This window comes from Schistosoma mansoni, chromosome 3, assembly GCF_000237925.1.
Source record: "Schistosoma mansoni strain Puerto Rico chromosome 3, complete genome".
Lineage (NCBI taxonomy): Eukaryota > Metazoa > Platyhelminthes > Trematoda > Strigeidida > Schistosomatidae > Schistosoma > Schistosoma mansoni.
In genome coordinates, this window is record NC_031497.1 from 12,605,756 (window position 1) to 12,626,430 (window position 20,675).

Here is a 20,675-nt window from a genome sequence, read left to right on the forward strand (position 1 = left end):
TTCCAAGGCTACTCAGAGTCCCTTTAACAGTATTTTATTCGAGACTCGTAAAATAGGTAAGATGGAGGAATACTGGGTACTTCTGAAAAGGATCTCAAGAACCATATAAGATGATAGAGACCGCGTGAACCTATAAATTTGAACTTTATCAAATAGACCAAGGGCTCGAAAAACAAAACATACCCCATTGCTAAAATATAACACAGATTGCAGGATAACAGCATGTTACGAGATATAGCATTAGCTACCAAATGATCTTTCCAGATACATAAAACCTGCAAAGTAGAAAACAAAAAACGATGGTTAAAAAACCCCGTGAGAGCCACTTATGATTGAGTTGCAGCCTAAATATTACTTCCTACTTAAGTGATAAATACTAGACTAGAACTTCTGCTGAACATAAGTGAGGCTTGTGACAATATGAACAGACATTCTGTGGGGTATAGTTCAGTGTCCTCTGGTCAGACTACGATAAATTAATCAAACTTGATAGTAATAAGGCCTCCTCTAAGTTATAAAGCTATGGCAAGGAAGATAAGTAGAGTAAACTAGAAATACAAAATCTAGATACTTTTAAAAACCTGTTTTTCGGGATTTAATCAACAAACACAGAATGTTTTTTATTAAAACTTTAAAGCGTTTGATTGCAATGTAAATGAAAAAGACTTACGTAGCAAATGTGACGACTAAGCTGGATTTCATAAGACGCGCTGATATAGAGGCATCAAGAATTCCGCCTAACATTTTAACTAAGGGACCATTTCGAAAAATGTGGGTACCTTGGATGACAAAGGAGCCGTATGCCCAATAAATTTTCGGATAGTAATAAGTAACTGTTGAAACGAACATCGTTGACTTTAGTCCTTGCTTACGAATGAAAAAGACGTATATCTTTTGTAAACGGTACAAAGGTACCTTAAACACGGTATTTTATGGTTTCATATCATATATCGTGATGTTTTCTCCACAAAGTCAGACTTTTTTCGCGGTATCACTCTAGAATAAGTGGTCAGACGAGAGTCATGTGTTGTCATATCTGTCGTACTACTCTAAAGGAAATTTAAAGACGGACACTGAGGCCCGAATCCCTTTACCTAGTCACTTGGGTTATGACAGAGCCAGATGAATTTCGTATGATTTATTTGGAAGGGTACGTCCAGTTCTTTGTCAGATAATTACAGAGCTAATCAATTATAAACCCACTGGATGTCCAGGATACGACTTGAAAGACTTTGCGATTAAGGTTGTAGCTGTAAATAAATCCCCAACATCAATAGCTCTGTGAGTGTTCGACATTGGATGCTGACCACATTAGTTTCAATGGACTAATTTAGCTGAAGGCGCTCGATCATGCATCCGCACCGGATCACGTTTCGGAACGGCGTGCGCAACATCTCCTGCGATCAATAGCCAGATTAAATCAGTCACTGCTCGATGTATTGATAACCCATCAAATATATCTTCCAACCTCCTCGCTTCTGACTTGAAACTTGAAACCGTACGCCGTTCTGGGTAGCAGTTCCGATACTCCTCTCATTTGCGAAGGAATAGTTAGTCAGATGTATAGATAAAGTTAACGACTGTTAGTGGAGCTACTGTCTTTAAATATATGAAAGCAAATTTATAAATATATTCTTTGAATGAAAGAGAACCTATACTAATCATCAGAGCCTTTACGATCAACAGCGTCTTGACACATGATACAAACCTCCTAACCGAACAACACCTGGGCTCGTGGAAGCATTTAAGAGATACAAGTTTTCCGAGATTATAAAGCCGTCGAGTAATAGTCTTGATCGAATGTGATACTTCAGACGCACACTGAGTTTTGGAACAACATGTGGGAGGTAGAAAACCCAGGTTTGGTATGTGTACGTCACTCGTTTGGTTGGGTCTTAAGAGGACAAATAGACTAGTACGTCAAGTCAAATGACAACATCATTTCAAACCCACTATATGTTACACGATCTGGAAAGATTATATAATTATTATTACGAGTATTTAAACGAGCTGCTTGAAAGACATTCTGTCAAAGACAGGCAGGCTTTTCAAAGAGATAGTGGTACTATTGCCTTGGTAGATGGCAGTTGCACTGCTGAGTTGAAAATAGACCCAGAATTATCTGCTAATAGTGAAATTGACCTCCAACTACATTTAGTACAGAAGTAAGTTCAGGTGCAACTGAGATTTCTTCAGGGGGTTAAGCTAAAATAGATGTAATTTCGTCGTCTGGGTGTGAGTCTCATACAGACTGTGATGGAAAGAATACGCTGAAAATCCTCTGAAGTGGTTATTGAACGATTTGTTATTTCTTCTTAATTTTCTCCTGTCATGTATTTTAACTTCTACTGAAGTCTCTTGTAATCACGCTCTATGTCCCTCAGTCTTCTTTGTTTGGGCTTCTATTACTTGAATTATTTGAAAATTAACCTCTCTTACCTAATTTTGCTATTGCGTGTTGCCGGACCATTCACAACGGTTTTGTTGTCGATTAAGAACAAGGTTATGGTGTGGCTTGGCTCATAATTGTTGACCTTTGTTTTCTGGGAAAGGTTAACCGGATCTTTGCAGATAGATATTTGGTCTAGCTTGTTGAGAATACACTTATGAATTGTCAGTTACTTAATGCTTATTTATTAACCGTTTTATTTTCTGTTAAGCATTTTATTTTGTGCTAGGGAAACATTTGACTGAATAACAGCGGCCGTACTGTTAGGATTATTTTGTACTTTTTATGTTATTTGTTTGCTTTCTCAAATTATACTGGTTGAGGATACGACCGGTATTCTAATTTGGCAATTAGCGACCAGTAGCACCTTCTATATTCGAAACCTTCCCGACCAAAGGAAATCAGAAGTCAGACGAGAAGAGGTAGGAAAGATATATTCGATACGTTACCAATAAATCGAGAGGCGTTTGTTCTTAGCTAGCTATTGAAACGTAGGAGCTGTGTCCCACGCTGAATCGAAACGTGATATGGTACGGATGCATGACCGAAAGCCTTCAGTTAAACAAGTCCACTTAAACAACGTGGTCAGCATCCAATATCGAACACTTAATGAGCTATTGATTTTGGGGAATTATTTACAGCTACATGGTTTAACTTCAACACACAGTTTGTCTTCTGATATAATTTGATGAGTCACTCAAAAGCGCTTCATTTGTTATACAGGAGAACGTATTTCGGCCTAATTAAATAAACATTTGTTTGTAAGCTCTGAGTTCAGATAGAATGCTGGAATTTCCGTCGTTACACAGACTATATCGACAAACATCCTTCACTCGATTAACAGTTTGCAACAACGTTAAAACTGGACGGAAAATGGCGTTTGAGAAATTCAGTTGATTATGGACAATATTATTTTGTTATCCATGTATCGCCTAATAAATCATATGGAAAATTGATTGATACTTCATCTGTATATACAATAAGAGATTGAATGTTTATAATGTGTATGTGTGGCTTGACTATCGGACGACTGTCTACATGATTTAAATTATGCTTATTTATTATGAATAGAAGGATTATCTGTTTGCTTAGTGACTCAGCTGATCGTCCGTGTATGAATTCATGAATGTGAGCGAAAATAAATAGTTGAGTTGTTCATTTACCTAGAGAACCGGAAGAATCTGAACATGTAATTAACTAAAATCAGTTTAGCGATGACTGTGTATCGCTTATAATGAAGTCCAAGATTCATCATGATTGCACAGAAGATTTCTGGATGTTTAACTAGCATTGCATTGTTACATAGTGTTGAGTGTAGATCAATTAGTGATGTGGTGGTAGATCAGTGAGCTCAGTAGGTTTAAATATAAGTGGTCTTCGAGTTCAGAAACTCTAGAAAGCTCGACGCACCAGCACCTCGGGGTAATGCTGCTTATTTGTCCATCCTTGAAAAGAACGAACATTCTCTCGGTCTGTAGTGTTAGGGAAAAAACTGAAAGTATTTGACGTGTTAATAACCGTCAGATTAAATATTATTGATTTCAGTTTATTTAGTATGTATTTGTTTTATTTAAGTTCTGAATGTAATTGTTCATACGTTTGATCTTTGACATTTTCGATTTCACACTGCTTCGGTTCAGTATTTTGAAAACCGTTCATGTCGTTCCATGATATCTCCATATCCGGTGTTATCCACTCCAACTTTGGTGTTTCGCTCTCCGATGAGGATCGTTGGCACTTCTCAACTATCGACTGCAGCCCCTCGTAAAACTGATTTTTATTGTCGTCGTTGCAGTACGTTTTTGAATTTAACGTTACGATTACACGGCATTTTTTATAAAGTGCTTATATGTCATTGAGTCCTAGTTTATAGCCCATCAATAACATTTAAATTAACCCTTTAAGTAAAATAAGTCGACTGACAAAAAATCGAGCACGGAAAAGCCCTATTTCTTCGGATAATAACAAGTCTATAAGAGTAGAGAATAAACATCTATCATCCTCTGTTGCCAAACATATAATCGAAACAGGTCATAAGTGTGACCCTAACCCGGTTTTTATGGTGCTGTTTAAGTGTAAAAGGGCGCATACTGAGGTTTATTGAAGCCTTAGCCATACGAAAATTCAAACCCCCTTTGTGTATTCAAAACAGTTTCTTCTCTCCTTAAACCTACCCTGGTGATATTAGCTTATTATCCAGAGTGATTAGATGTCAAATTGTTTTCACATTATTTTTATTTTCCTTGTTTATTCTTACCCCATTTCCAGTCTATTTGACCTTTTATTTTTATATATAACTGTTCTTAACAAGTATTTGTGTGATCAGACTGTTCGAAATGTACTGCGCTATTACATCACATAGTTCTGATAATCTTTGTATTCTTATTACATTATCGAAATTCTGCAAGAACATTTACCACATACTCTGCAACTCCTTTTGAATAGAATAATAGTGGGACTGCATGTATACTACCCCTGTTGCTGGATGACTCAGTCTCTTATTTAATAATGAGTTCTACCTCAAGATCTGAAAGTATCGACCATATTAAGAGTGAATTAGACACCACCTATAAGCAATTAAGCGATATGCGTTCTAAAGTGGATTCACTTGCGGGCTTTTTATTAAAGCATGATGAACTTAAGCAAGAACTAAAGACACTGTCACCCCTTAAACTGCTATTGTCAAAGGATGTAGTTCCTGCGGAATTTGGAGACAGGGTCACAGTACAATCTGCTATCGATTTTATTGCTAGTGAAGTTACTAAACCAATAATCCCCCGAAATAATGTGATCATCTATAACATACGTAACAAAGTCGCCATTAAATATGTAAGGAATTCGATATTAAAAGCAGATAACCTCCAAGACAGTCCATTCTAATGTATTCGACTTAATAAAAAGCACCAGAAATACTCCTGCCCTATCTTGTCTAGATTCGATTCCTATTTATTAGTTGAACAGTTGAAAGAATCCGACCAGCTAATCTGTTCGCTTAAGGAGTTTAAGAACGCTCATATAGTCTCAGATAAAACCACCAACCAAAGACTAACGAAAAAGAGCACCTTTAATGAAAATAACGTTGTTGAGATCACTACGAACCCCATTGCCCCAGCAGCTGAACCCACTGGTGCAGCTAATCTATTTCAGGTTAGCCATCACTTTTATTCACCAATGCAGAGTGCTAGTCGGTCTCTCACACCTTTAGTGATTTCATCATTTCTCTACAGATATGGTAATCCAGATATTTCACTTCTTCTCCTTAAACAGTTTACTCTCTCTATGGAATCAGGTTCTTACCATAACTGTTGGAAAACCTCTTACATCATACCACGTCACAAATCTGGAGATAAGACTGACATGAACAATTATCGGCCGATAAATATTACTCCAGTTATCTCTAGAATTATGGAAAAAATTATAAGTGACAAACTATCCAACTATTTACTGACTGAAAAATGCATCAATGATACGCAACATGGATTTCTAAAAAGTCGATCTTGTATGACATGTCACTTTGGCTTCTTTAATTCAGTTTATTCTCTTCGTAGCCAAGGATATCTGGTATTAGTGCTATAACTGGACATTTCTAAAGCCTTCGACATGGTCAATCACCGGCTTCTCAGAGGTGAACTTGCATCTCATGGGGTCCCCAACCCTTTGCTTGCTTGTACCCATAAGGTGTTTGTGAATAATAATAATAATAATTCCTTCCTCATTCACCGACATGGAATTGTTAAAATTAACTCTTCATTGTCGAACGTCGTCCCCGTTAGAAGTGATGTAATGCAAGGTAGTGTCTTAGTCCCTTTGCTCTTTTTAGTTTTTATCAATTATTGTTGTGGGTGTTTTTGTGTGGGTAAGCCCCTTTTGTACGCAGATGATCTTAAAGCAGTGTATTCATTTTCTCCACATGAGATGAGCAATATTCAAAGTTGCATCAGCACAGAGCTTAACAAGATAGCGCAGTGGCGCTCAAAATGGCAGCTGGAGCCTTATACAGCTAAATGTGGAAGGATATGCTTTGGTTATACGTAATTCAACTTGGATCTTGACATAAATGGTGAAGTGTTATCTAGGTTACACACAGTGGTAGAGTCAGGACTTAGGCATTCCTACGACTTGTCGTTTACAGAACAGATAATGAAACAGACCTTCAAGTCTCAACGCCTCATAGGATACATAACTCGAAACCTTTTCAACAATGAATCACGTATTTTAATGTACAAAGTTTGTGTTCGACCACTCTTAGAATATTGCGCGTTCATTCTTAGTAGTGTGCGCATAAAGGATAGATTAAGGCTGGAATCAGTACAGAGGCGATTTACATTTCGTATTCTTGGAACTGATTGTACCTTGACTTATAATTCTAGATGTAATAAACTTGGGCTCGACCCTTTATGGAAGAGGAGATTCAAACTAAATCTTATCTTTTTCAAAATACTTAACAAACTATCCTTTACATCCAACCAAGCGATTCAATATGTAGAAACTTCTCACTACGACATTCGTTACTGCTTGTCACTAGCGAAACAAACACATTCCAAATCATCTCTCTATATAAATTACTTTATCTGTAAGTTTTCTAGACTCTGGAATAATCTACCACAAACTATTCGTTCGATAAAATCTCTCCCATTGTTTGTTCGCTGCACCGATGCATACTGCTCCTCTGGAAATGCATTAAATGTTCTAGCGCCTGTAAGTGTATCATATTTCACATGTGAGATGATAGGAACTTCAGATGTTTAACCACTTACCTGCTGTCACTTTACATTAACACTGACCCTAGCAACCTTAACTTATTTGAATAATATCTAACATGAACAGTGGTAAACCTGACCAACATATCTTGGGAATCATTGCTTTGTTATTCCATGCCCTCTGTTTTGATTTTACTTTCTGTAGCTGTAGGTACTTATCAATAATTCATCCTGGCACTGGAAATAACCTTAAAGAACAAAGTTCATAAATCATCAGGCTATTCACTTAAGAAAAATTAAAAGTTCCCTGCTGATGCATTGTATTGCCGCGATACATTTCATTACTAAACGACTTAACAGTTACTGGACTAGCAAACTTAAAACAATTTTATATCACATGTTTGTTCTCTACATTTAATGTTACTATTTATATCAAGTTCATCATGCCTGTAAACTGGTGTGAATTCTGTAACTATTATTATTTTCAGAATATACTTTTATTATCATTGCTGGTTAAAAAGCGGTGGATAAAATTGATTGTAATCCCGTCCTCCTTTGCCTTGAATGGTGCTTTGATGATTGTTGATCAGTGAGTTTCCCATCCTATAAGTGGTATGACTATTATTATTCACAAACAACTTATGGGTACATAAGTGTTGTGAAGAAACCATTTCGGATCTATTCGGAAATGCAGTAATACACAAGTTTTAATAATGTTTGCGTAATATTTGTCATGTTAAAAAAACAGGTTATGTGTAATTGAAGAATTGTTCAAGAATGTTGAATTGACTTTAAAAAGGTGTAGATGGCGTCGAATCGCGATTGACTATGATCACCGCTACAAGAAAATTACGAGTCAGGTTTTCAGTTAGATCCCTTAGTTGGCCAAAGACCAGAAGGCTGCTTCACGGTTGCAGTATGATATATTTTTTGGCGATCTCGTGATATCGAAAGAGTGCCGAGACGTGCCAAAGTTTACAGGCGGAAATGCCGAGCGTAAGCAAGTTCGTGCAAGGTTACAGGCAACGGAAGGAAAAGTGTTTTTGGTACAGTTAAACGCACGAGTACAGTAAAACAGTCGCTGGCACAATTGGTTATAATAATTGTTTCCATAACACCGATCGAGTTCTCGTCACCAAAGTAGTTTACTACAAAGGAAAGAGAGAAACAGAGGAAACGCGAAACTTCGTAGATAGATTAATAAGCGTGTTTGTGAATTCGGAGAATGTGTAACGACCGGGATGCCAATATTTGGTTTAAACGCAGGACTAACGAACCAAAATTTGTTCGATTAGACCAGACATACAAGGCGTATTTGAGTTGCTCGTCTTATATTATATCAAAACACAAACTCTATGTTCAATTCAAACGGTTCTAATTTAAGATAAAGAACAAATTAAATAAAAAAAATACAAAATACCTCAAACGGTGCAGTCTGTACTATACAGTCAAGGGTTTTCTGTAACACAAATTAGAGTGCTTAACAACAGAAGGAATAGCTAATACAAAATATCCAACTCTTGAAAATAAATAAAAATATTCCCATAAAGATGGGATCTGAGGCTATTCCAGAAATTCATTAAGAACAAGGGATTCATAATCAATTAGACATTTGAAAAGGAACAGAAATGAAGCCGTTGAGAACGAAACTCTCAAAATATGGAACTAGTGGCAATCACCAAGTCCCATAATAACAAGACCATTTATAGGGAGGGTATGTAATCAATTACAAGACATTTCGGGTGTGATAAGGTGTACAAATTTACCATATTAAAAGTGCCTCGTGATGCGAGATGGATAGGCGTCGTTTCTCAGGTAGGATGTATTCAGAATTATTGCCAAACAGACTAATAGCTTCGATTATCACTATTTTTTGGAGTGTTCTGAATTTTCATGGCTCAAAAAATATCAAACACTTCACACACGTGGACCTTTTATAACAAAGACCGAACTAATTAATACTTTGGGTTTGAGATTGTATTTAACCGTGGAAGCAACACCAATTTTACAACTAACGGAACATCCTTTTCTGAGGTTTAATTGATGTATTAAGTTGATACACACGTATATCTTTTGGACGTTTGGAGTATACTCGGACCATGCATATCTGTTTTCACGTGATATCTTTTCTAACTAGGACGCGTTCGAAGGTCATATGTTATAAGGTAGGATGTGTGAATTGATGCAGACTAAGTTAAATAACACCTAACAGTGGGCAAATATCTACTTCAACCAAAAATTGATTCAGCTTGCTATCATCACGGTATCTCTTCAAGGGTAATTATAACTAACGAGTATTAATTAATTAGATGACAAATGTGACAGTGTCTTTTTGTTATTCTTTATCCAGTCTGCCAATCGGGAGTGGAACAGTTATCAACAACTTTAGGGAGTTGGAAGTAGTACCTTTTGTTTTATTGTGACAAAGTTAAACATATTGGTGCTCACATGTTCGCTTCGATAGATTAAGTTACAGAAGAGAGCCAGTTTAGATCTTCTCATTCTGTTACTTACTATTATTATCTAGACTCTATGACGTAAGAACTAAGAAAAAGTTTTTACTAACTGTTGTCCGTTGGTGACTGTTATTCAAAATACTTGTAATTAATTTCATTTTTAAGAGCATACATACTATTTTCGTGGGCATCATCAGTATGCTATTGCACGGGTTCAAAAACAAATATGACCTCAGTAGGGTTGAAGTCAACAATGTTTTTGCGCTTTCTTTCTTCAAAAGGGGGACAAATTTTATGGACCAAGTACAGGGATAGGCAGCCAATTGATTGATAGAGCCAAAATATAGATTTCAACACCTGGGATAATTCCCGCTGACCCTCAGGAGAATGAGAGGTAATCTGATAATGACATAAAACATATGAATTACACCAAACCAGCGCAACACGAACGCATCACATAAAAATCACAGCATCCCACTCAGGGTAACGCTAAAGGGACTGCAAATCAAAAACTGAAGGTCCAGGTATGCTTCCACATTTGCTCATTTAGAGTATCACCCATTTGGTATGCTCTCTCATCTGAAATGACCACAGCCTCCTCAGAGAATAGCTTTGAGAGGTGACTTGAAAAACATGTACCTGTAGTGGTATTGGTGTTGTAGGTTGTGTGGTCACATCATGAAAAATCTAAAATTTTCTGATTATGTCTATTATCATAGTAGTATTAATACCAATTTAGACCATAATCTTACATACCTGCGGCTCCCATCCCCCTCTTGAACCAGATGTGTCTAATGCATGTCTTATAAACTGCCATGATAATCAGTAAAGCATATCACTAATTACTCTCTATGTCTTTTACTATCACCTCCATATCTCCTCTTATTCTTCAATTTCTCATACATTATCAGTTAACTTGTTTGTTATGCTTGAAACAGTCTTCTTTCATTAGTGAAGCAGTTGTCACTTGATTATTTTCAAATTACAACCAACCAAACCCTTTGTCTGGCAATGTGATAGCTGCTGATATCCAGTATACCCATCGCCCTGAGACAAACGCATTCACTCAACTACAAGATATTCAAGTCCACGAATAACTAATAAACTGACCGGAATTAATTCAGTCGAGTGGCTGGGCCATCTACCATTGGAAATAAACAAATATTCGAAACCGTACCGAAACAACACGAAGCAATCGCAGTGAATTGGTTAGTTTATGCAAGCCTGTGGAACAGATATTGAATATTGACCCGTCATAGTGATTAGAGTTCCAGCGCTAATCTAAATAGGAGGTCTATGTTGGGATATTAGGGTTTTATGTGGTGTAGATTCGGTTGTTGTGTGTTCTAAAATAAGTCCCAAAATGCAATAAACCAAGCGTATATTTAAAACCAGAGTGAGTTATGTTTACTTGAGAGAAATACTTTCTATAACGTATTTAATACTAGACAAACCAAACGAATATGAATGAAGAGCTCAGTAAAATAGAATCCTTTCTTAAAGGTGATTCTGCAGTAAATAGACAATTAAGTTCAAGAGCATGGCTCAGCATGTATGGGTTAAAGAATAATAAAATCGATAGGTCGTCCGTTCTACAGAACATTGGATTCCCAGTGAGAGGAGGTAAGCTGAAATTTAGAAAAATTTCGGAATCTAAAGAATATCATCATTGTCTGGGAAAATACATTAAATCCTGCTACGGTGATAATCTATTTGTAAGGATAACAAACGATAGAACTGGAGATGTTTATAATGTATGTTAATTCGTGTTTATTAGTTTTTAAAGGTTATCGCTAAGAAAGGCTACATTAAACAACTGAAGATGAAGATAACGCAGGCCGTAGATCTATATCGCGACCGCCTTACCTGGCTAACTTCTGGGAGTAGATCGATATTTGGTGTTATCCAAGAGCATTCGGCAGTTTTTCTTTTGGATATTAAAACGCAGTCTCCAGAAATATTTTCCGATTTCGTTAATTCCCTAAAGTGTTTGATATCAGAACAGATAGCAAATATGAAGATGATCAACATGATTAGGTAGCTTTTGTTTTTTTTAGCCCGATGTATTAGATGTCAAGATGAACCCTATTTTTTTTCAGACGAATTGGTTTCTGTGGACACCTCCACACTGAAGAATATGTTAGAGTGGATAAACACACTAGAGCGTCTATCATTCTCCAGCTCGAGTTGTACAACTGATTGCATTTTAAGGATGGGCCAGTTTAAAAAGGTGAGTATTGGTCATATTTTATTTGGAAGCTTATGCATACTTAAGCTTAGACATCATATAAAATAAAACGTTCGCATGTTATATACTGTGGAATAGCTGTGATGACTTGAAGTATTTGAATTATAGTATGGACTAGTCATCCCAGCAATAACGCAATTTAATCAAGAAGTATTAGATGAACACGAACGAACGTACTGTATTTGGAATTCAAAATCAAAAGTCATTAGTACAAGGGAATCATTGGTTCATTCAGACATCACAGTAGCATACATTACTCCTCCATCCATACCCATTCTTCAGTTCTCGGGAATAAGGCCAGTGGGTCAGCTAACCTGCATTGGCCTATGATGCTAAATATTCAACTTTTCTTTGAAACTCTACCAAGGGAGTCAAGACAACGTAATGTGACAAGTTTTTCCGGTATTACACCTGGTTTTATTCCATTATGGCTTTTAAATCCTTGTAGCGGCTGATTCTGTATCAACCTCACATATGTTATTATAGTTTCTGGACAAATCACTTTATTTACTCTTTTCAAGCCACATTTTGACCTTCTTGATTATTAGCTTATTAACCCTGACTGTTCTCATATGATCGAATGTGTGTTGATCGCTCACCCTATTCATTACGTGTCTGTAACTAATTTTCGATTTGATCAAAAATATTGAACGCATTTGATTAAATTGAGTTGGCTCACTTTCCTTCACTGCGCATCACTTTGTTTCATTTCACTTTGCTTTCGTCACTTCATTTTCCTGATTGTCTGTCTAGACTAATGAGTGTGTGAAATATAAGTATTTAAAATTCATTTTAGTACCTTGCTTATTTCATTCCGTTATTCTCTAACGTCATTTAGGTTGATAAAAAGACGCAATGGTTGGCGGCATGTGTATTTTAGTAGCAATAAGCATTCGGCTTAACTGTAGTCAGATATAAGGCCACTAAATCCTTTTGTGTAGACCCTACATACGATCAGCATTATGGGAGATGGGAAAAACACATGGCAAATCTTTATACTGATTTATTCATATATCATAAAATTTACTATGACAAGACGCCTGTTGGGATGACCCTGTGATTTTCTCGCAAGCGACATGACAAGCTCATGGGTCATCAAGGAGCATTTTCAACTAATCAGCGATTAATTAGAAGTTATGTGAAGTTATGTTACTAAAATAACGAGAATGAAAAAGTCACATGTGGAGATCCTGATTGGCTGATTAACACACTGCTACTATGTTTAGCAGTATTCTAGAACTTTCGGTAAAACTCAAGGACTCTTAAATTACTATAAAATCCCTGTATTTTCTGTACATAAATGAACCCTGTAGTAAAGTGCTTCCCACACACTTTGTGCCTTTTTTCTGGTCTTCAAGTCGGTGTATAGTTCTAGCTCGGGGGTTACGGAACTAGCTTAGGGAAGCGAATATAGCGTTCACAATCGGCCAGACGTAACAACGCCAAACTTACTTCACACATGAATTAATAGCATGCCATAAACTGACTCTGTCGCTATTCGCATCCCAGCACGGCGTTAGAAACTAATGTGCGAGGTGGAAGTCCTTGAGATGATATTCGTAAAACATGTACAAGGTACAGCATTTAGTGTTTCAGGGTGACAACACCAACTGAATTACTATCAGTGTTCCAGTACACACATTACAGTGCCTAAGCATTAGCGGATGTCAGCGACCTTTTGAAGAAAGCGGTAATGTAACACAGAAAGTCTCTAAATATCCTCAACTCAAAAAGCCGAATTCCAGAATATCAGGTAAGAACTCCTATCGACGAATTCTAAACTTAAATGTCTACAACCTAACCAACATTCCAGATTACTTTCGTTTGATGTGCTACCACAATTAATCACACAAACCTATCAGACACGCGAGCTCTTCAAGTATTATACTCCTGTTCATAAAATTTAATAAGTATATATTTATTTTTATTTGGACTGGTAGCATGAAATTAAGTAGTAGTTCTTAGTGCCTCTTAACATCCTATAAAACTACTTGTCAACTACGTTTAGTTGTGAATATTTTTCACTTCATGTCGTTTATATAATAACCAGTAATACACTAAAATTCTAATATCCATATTATAGGTATCTATAATTGGATAAAGTTCAAGTGTTTTAAAATCGAGTCTCATTTTATAGTAGATTGGTCTAACGGCTGTGATAACAAATTAAACTTTCAGTTGTGACCAAGTCTTAAATCAAGAGGATCGAATCCGCCCTATCCTAGTGAACGGCGAGTTTTTCCTTGATGTCCTTAGTTTACACGTAGTTTTCAAAGGCTAGTGACGAAATAATCTTCTTAGATCTGGATGAGGCAGTGCTTTTATTACTATTTATTATCATTATTATCATCATTATTTTTAATAAGGATCGAAAATTTTAAAAGGTACATAAACTGTCTTTACAGTGTTACTATCAATCATAGAAGTTCAATCTACATAAAGGCCCAGTACCAAACACTCAAAACCTCTGGGACAGATATTGATCCACACAGTTCTATTTTTATAACAGAGGTTAAATAAGTTATCTTTTACATTACGTAACAGTTTTATCACAATAATTCAATACTTCTTATATTAAGCCCAGTTAGACGACATCCGTTAAAGAAGCCGGAGAATGTACTGTGCCCTTAAAATAAACATCAACTGAGATATAATACTACTTTAATTATATTGATATGGGTTATTTAATGAAAACTGCTTTGAGGCACAATTCTCAAATAAATACTTGATGAAGTAAAGACATAAACTGATACAGTACGACGCATATTTGTTTTCACTTAGTCGTTCTTTATCAGTTGTTTAGAAAACTGTTAGCATTGAAATGTACCTAAAATCAAATAACAAAACTGGAGACTAAAAAGCTATCAAGTTATCAGTACTTCTTTGAAGCAAAAATATTTTCCATCGTTGTAACTTATCGCTGTCATTGTAATTGCATAATTTTGATTAAACCATCCATTATTATCAGTAATATTGTTTATGTTGTGTTATATCTTCTTTGCTTAGTTATTTCTTACTTCATGTTCTTAAAAACGATATTTCTACTCGTCTGTGATTTTCTCTCACCAATTTCTCAAGCCTATATAAACTCCTCAAACCTCCTTGAGATTTACACAAACCTTGCTATCAATTTTCGTTTTCCGGATAATTGATTCCTTACAGATGTTAATTTTTCGATATATGACTTCATATGGCTTTATTTTCTACATATATATCTATAGTACTGATAATTCTTGTCATTTCGATCTTCTTAGCTATCAATATCTTATTTAATACCATATTATATTTCACTATGAATACTGTTGTATGTAGCTTATGCTGAACTATGAGATAAAAGTAATATTATATTATTCGGTATCAGTTGTTGTCATTGTTTTATTCAAATCCACGCAGTTAATTGTATTAGTTAATTGCTGCGAAGAGGTGGCTATAAAAAGTCACCGGGCAGCCAGATGAAGTCACAAATTTCAAAAATGAAGGAATTGGAGTTTGAATTTTACTAAGAGCACCAGAACGATATCATAAAATCTTGCACCCGATCAGTCTCACTAAGAATAAACTGACCTTGATTTCCGTTGATATCTACCACTAAAATACCATAAATTAGTTTGAACAAAGTTGTTAGCTTGGTATTTACGACCCTTTCGAATATTTATGTTTGTCCTGAACACTCTGTGATGTGCATAAGATTATTATTTGAAGTTAATAATCTACCGTCATAGCAATATAAAGAATGTCAATAATCCATAAAAAGTGATCAAGTAAAAATGTTGAGATTTATGGTAAAATATGTAACAGGAAGACAGTTACTAAAGCTAACTGCAATAAGATACATGCTAGTTAAACACTTCAGTACAGAATCCAGCATACATATCAAGAGTTAGCAGTGGCTTTTTATATGAATGAAAGGTTTTTGTGATTGTGCTTCATAATCTATACTAGGTGGTTTTACTAAAGAGTTTTCATTGTTGCCCTGAAAAACGTCATTAGTTGATACTTTATACAGAATCAAGCTTTCCGGTCACTTAGCAAGTTTCATCCTGTTTCATTCAGATGACCCTATTTGCAGTCAAATTTCTGTGTAGGTTATTTTTACCTCCAGTTGTTCTTAAATTAACGTTGTCGGTCTTTTTCGGTTGACTTCTAACTTTATGACTATCTAACCTATTCCGTATAGGTCGCAAAGTTATTTCCATGTCACTTTATTACTGGTTGATTAAGTCATTTAATTCATAGAACGCGATAACACCAAAAACATTTGCCTCCTTTGCTAATCTTTGTCATTTCACATCCGAATTTAGAAAAAATAGTGAGGAGAAAATAAATTCCAGCAGGATGCTTTCTTGTTCACCTTCTAAGCTACAAGCCGGTTTTGTTATCTTGGGGTCATTTACCCCCCCCCCTAAACAGTAAGACTGAAGTATTCGTCATGGATTTTAGCTCATTACATAACAGTTCAGAGTCCACTATCTGGATCACTAACTTTACCACAAATCTGTAAATGTAGATAATTGAGAATAAATGCATGCCATTCTTTTCTTGCAAATGGAATACACCCTTGATTTCATTTCGGTTTTTCGTGTGACAGCCCAAATCAAAATCAGATTATTTTACCTCAATAGAAATAAATACCGCGTTAAATTTGAAGATTATTACTGTAATTATTTTTAAACATATAGAGTTTCGAATCAGTCTATCTAATCACTGAAGGTGAATCTACAATGACGTCACCGGAACTACTTGAAAATATTGTCAAAACTTTGAAACATCCACTTCATATTGTATCTTATTGTTGTGAAGATATGAAAACAATAGACTATTTGCACAATTTATGCACTTATACTGGTGGACGGTAAGAAGTAAATTAAGATTAATTGAATTTTGGAATATTCATATTTTTCCTACCTCTAAACTATTTTAATACAGTTGTAAGCATCACTGTATACAAATGAACATGAAATAATTGTTTGACTCTATTGTAGAAATTCGGACTAATTCATCCACCCCTCATATAATGAAATTAGATCACCTTTCAGTTTTAATAGTAAACACTATAACCTATTGAACTGATTAACTCGACTCAAATGACATATTTGAAATGGCAGTTATCTTATGAGACAAAATAATTTATTGTTTGATGTTATATTTTGTTGCTCATCCCAATACTACCAGAGATAGTTGAGTTATGAATTACGAATATTCATTCATCGACTATCTATGGCTGGTGTAGGAGTAGGTTTCAAGGAATCTCGAAGCTGAACCATGTAGTTACGTTCAGAATACCTGGTTAGGGTCAGTATGCTTGTCGTAACCATTGGTTAAAAAATTTGAGTGGCACAGCTACGAATCGTTCTCACTCGCACAGGTGTATTCACTATTTGCCTTCATATAGATCATACGTTTCTAAATTTCCACGTAAATCTTTTATATTCCATGAAATTCTTACATAACCCAATCATATCTTCTTTTCCTACTCTATTTTATTCTCACTAATACCGTTGCTATCTCTTTTGCTCTTGGATTTGCCTTGACAATTTTGTCTAGTTTTTTCAATGAGGTATGGCAACTTGAACCAACGCATATATTTCCTAGGTTTTTCTTTGTGTACGGCTGACTCATTGACTGTCTGAGAGCAAAAAATGCCATTCTACGTATCATTAAAATATTCAGTAACCATATGATTGGATTAGTCTTTTTTAATTATTTGGGAAGGCTAATGAGAGTTGATTTTTATTGTCGCTGGTTAACCGAAAAAGAAACAGTCTAAAATTAAAAAGACTTCATAAAATTGGTAGATGGAAATTACATTATAAGACTTTTGTTTACTTTTAATTATATATTTTAACTGATAGAACATTTTTAAAAGTGGTGAGAATAATACTCCAAGTCTTTTATCTTAACTAACTCACTCATGTTGCATTCAGTCTTTAAGAAACTGTGCTACAATCACATGAGATCAAACAAACAAATGCTCAATATTTGAACTCTACGTTGTGTGTATGTTGATTTTTATACATAAGAAAGTGTGTGAAGCTGGAAAGTGAGAAAAATAATGTCTTTTCGATAAACGAACAGTTGTTAAATTAGTACTGTTCACAATTATTAATCTGTTTGGCATTACAGAAGAAGGTAAATGTAGAGGAGAAAAACTTATTAAAATGAACAATAAAACAAGCATTATTGAAAAAGTAGTAAATAAACATTGAATATTAAGACATTCAAGATCCAGTGGTGGGATTTCGTTCTATTTAAATAGTAAATTAGAAAGTGTCTAGTTAATTTGACCTTGAGAAACTAAAGACGAACTGTTTAAATTTTTCGAATGCTTTCATTAGGTAAAAATGGGAACGCGAAAACTAAAACAATGAAAGTTAGAATTTGCATTAATGTTGTAGTGAATAACTCTCTTTTTATACTGTCAATCAAATATTTTTCTCTCGATTTCTTACATGATAACACTTTACTCCCTTGAATGTTCTAAAGATATATGTCCAACTGCTTCCTAATTTACAGTCAGTAGAACAAATAATTAGGATATGATTATTTAAATTTTAAAACAAAGTAGGGAGAAACAGGTGACAGACAATATTTTTTGCGATTGAACAAGTTTTGAAACATTTGTTTTAATTATCACTTGCTGCATTGTTGTTATGGGCTTCATTCTAGAATTCTGAGTGAACAAGTTACGCGTGAAATCTCGGGACCAAAAGATGAAATTCGTCAAAGTAAAGTTCCTTACAGAAAACATTATAAACTCAAGTCTCTAGTCATGAGATACCCAGGCGTCAGAAAAGAATCCATCAATAAAACAGTATAGAAGCTGTAAAATCCCAGGACATATCGTAAATAAAAATAACACTAGGTTGCTCCAAGCGGGAATAACTGCAATTAACGTGAACGAATTAGACACTTTTTTTCCAAAATGGACGAACCAGTAAAGATAAACAAAGTTTTGGAGATTAACTTACAAGAAAGCCGGATGATAAAATAAAGAAGAAATACTGTTTAAACCATGAAAAAATATAAAAGATGACCAGCTGAAAGGTACAGACAACAAATGTTTGGTCGAAACAAAGAAATACGGCATACACGCCATAAAAGTAGTGATATATAACTTAAACTACTGCGTATTATATGTAGTGGGCCTTGCCAAAACAAAGAGAGAAGGAAAATAAGGAGAGAAGTTCCAAAATGAGAAGAAATTCTCTTATAGCGGTCATAAACGAATCAATTTAACAAATACAGTGTTTAAAATATTTGCTTCAATAGTACTTCGACGTCTAACTAGAGTTTATGAAGAGCGAACCTGGAAACATTTTGGTTTCGGACCTGAACCTGGATGTATAGACCTAAAATTCATTCTTAGTCAGATTCTGGTACACAGACATATTTTCCGACGTCCGACAACAGTTTCGTAGTGGTCGCTACTCACAAGGATGTTTGTATGTAGTGTGTAGCTGAACGTTGCGTCGAGGTTGCAATAGTTGTGGACGCTTTCAATGCGTCGGAAGCACGGCGATGGCGGAACACACCAAACGATGCGAATGGATGATTGAATGCTATGCAAATGTATTATGTAAATACTTTTTAACTTCTAGTAATAAATATATATTCGTTCTGCTTATTGTCGTGTTTTATGTTTATATTCCTTGAACTTAAGGCGGCGTTCTGTGTTGATAGTGAGGTCCTGTGGCAGTGTATGTCATTTGTTATGTTCTACCGCCCGTCGAATATCATGTGACAAGACCGCCAGTCAGGACACCGACTTGTACGACCTTGGTCCTGTGCCAAACCAATGATGCGTTAACCAGGACGAGAAGCCTAAAGTCAACTCTGAGTCCTCATTGATTCTTCCTACCTTACCCTGCCCGATGAGTTCAGAACACAAATCTCAGCTTCCACTGTATGAATCATTTAATTCAGACATACACAGTTTATATACAAGCGAATCAGACCGCATCACACAATAAAAAAAAATAAAAATTATACAGGATCAAGCCAAAAGTGGCTGCGGGTGTGAGAGACTGTAATTAATAGATTGGGAATAACTTAAGGATAGTAGGTCATATGAAAGCTTATATATATATATATATATATATATATATATATATAATGTGGTTACTTACTAGTTATATAATAAGAATATATGTAATAATAGTCCATAAGTAATTCCTGGCGGATATCATTCGTTTATTCTTCATTAGGATATAACATCGTTGGAAGACGTATGAAAGACATATATTACCCTTTTATAGGATGTCTACTTGAACATTATTGGTCGAGTCAGAAATAATGACAAACTATCATCGGAATTGCTTACTTTCAGTAGTATTCATCTGAGTTGTCCGCTTTTCCCATTTTATTTAACGTTGTCATACTCATACTTTTAGAGATAACACTTTCATCTGGATTTACAAGGGCTGACCTTCTACCACTAAAAGGGTACTGGGTAAGGATAATAAGGTGAGTGGTGAGGTGGTTATCAAATCTTCATCAACTAAGGTGGTTAGGACACGTGTTATATTGCCAAACCAAAACATGTCACTGGTGGATGAAGTCATTGAGGACTGAACTGAGCCATGTTAATAGATGTAGACTAGTTTTTTGGGATCGGGATGATTATATAATATTGGATAAAACCATTAGTAATAATAATAATAATAATAATAATAAACAGTGGTTAGATACTTCGATTGAAATGACTCGAAATCGTTTCGAGCGGAGCAGGTGCATCCATTGTTTGTCTTGCCTCGAATTCTGAGCTTCTGAATTTCCCATAACTGTTTTCTTCTGTTTTTCACTAATTTATGTTTTCTTTTGGA

At 35.4% G+C, this 20,675-nt stretch overlaps 1 protein-coding gene across 1 annotated transcript in view; it reads left to right on the top strand.

The window, feature by feature from the left end:
• Window positions 1-11,068: 11,068 nt before the first annotated feature.
• Window positions 11,069-20,675, top strand: part of Smp_127480 (hypothetical protein) — a gene marked incomplete at both ends in the record, with an annotated part of 32,922 nt that continues 23,315 nt past the window's right edge. Inside the window, 4 exons of the mRNA XM_018799262.1 lie at window positions 11,069-11,359; window positions 11,392-11,642; window positions 11,676-11,835; window positions 16,533-16,705. Coding sequence (XP_018651069.1) covers window positions 11,069-11,359; window positions 11,392-11,642; window positions 11,676-11,835; window positions 16,533-16,705 — 875 coding nt within the window. The remainder of the gene's footprint in view (window positions 11,360-11,391; window positions 11,643-11,675; window positions 11,836-16,532; window positions 16,706-20,675) is intronic.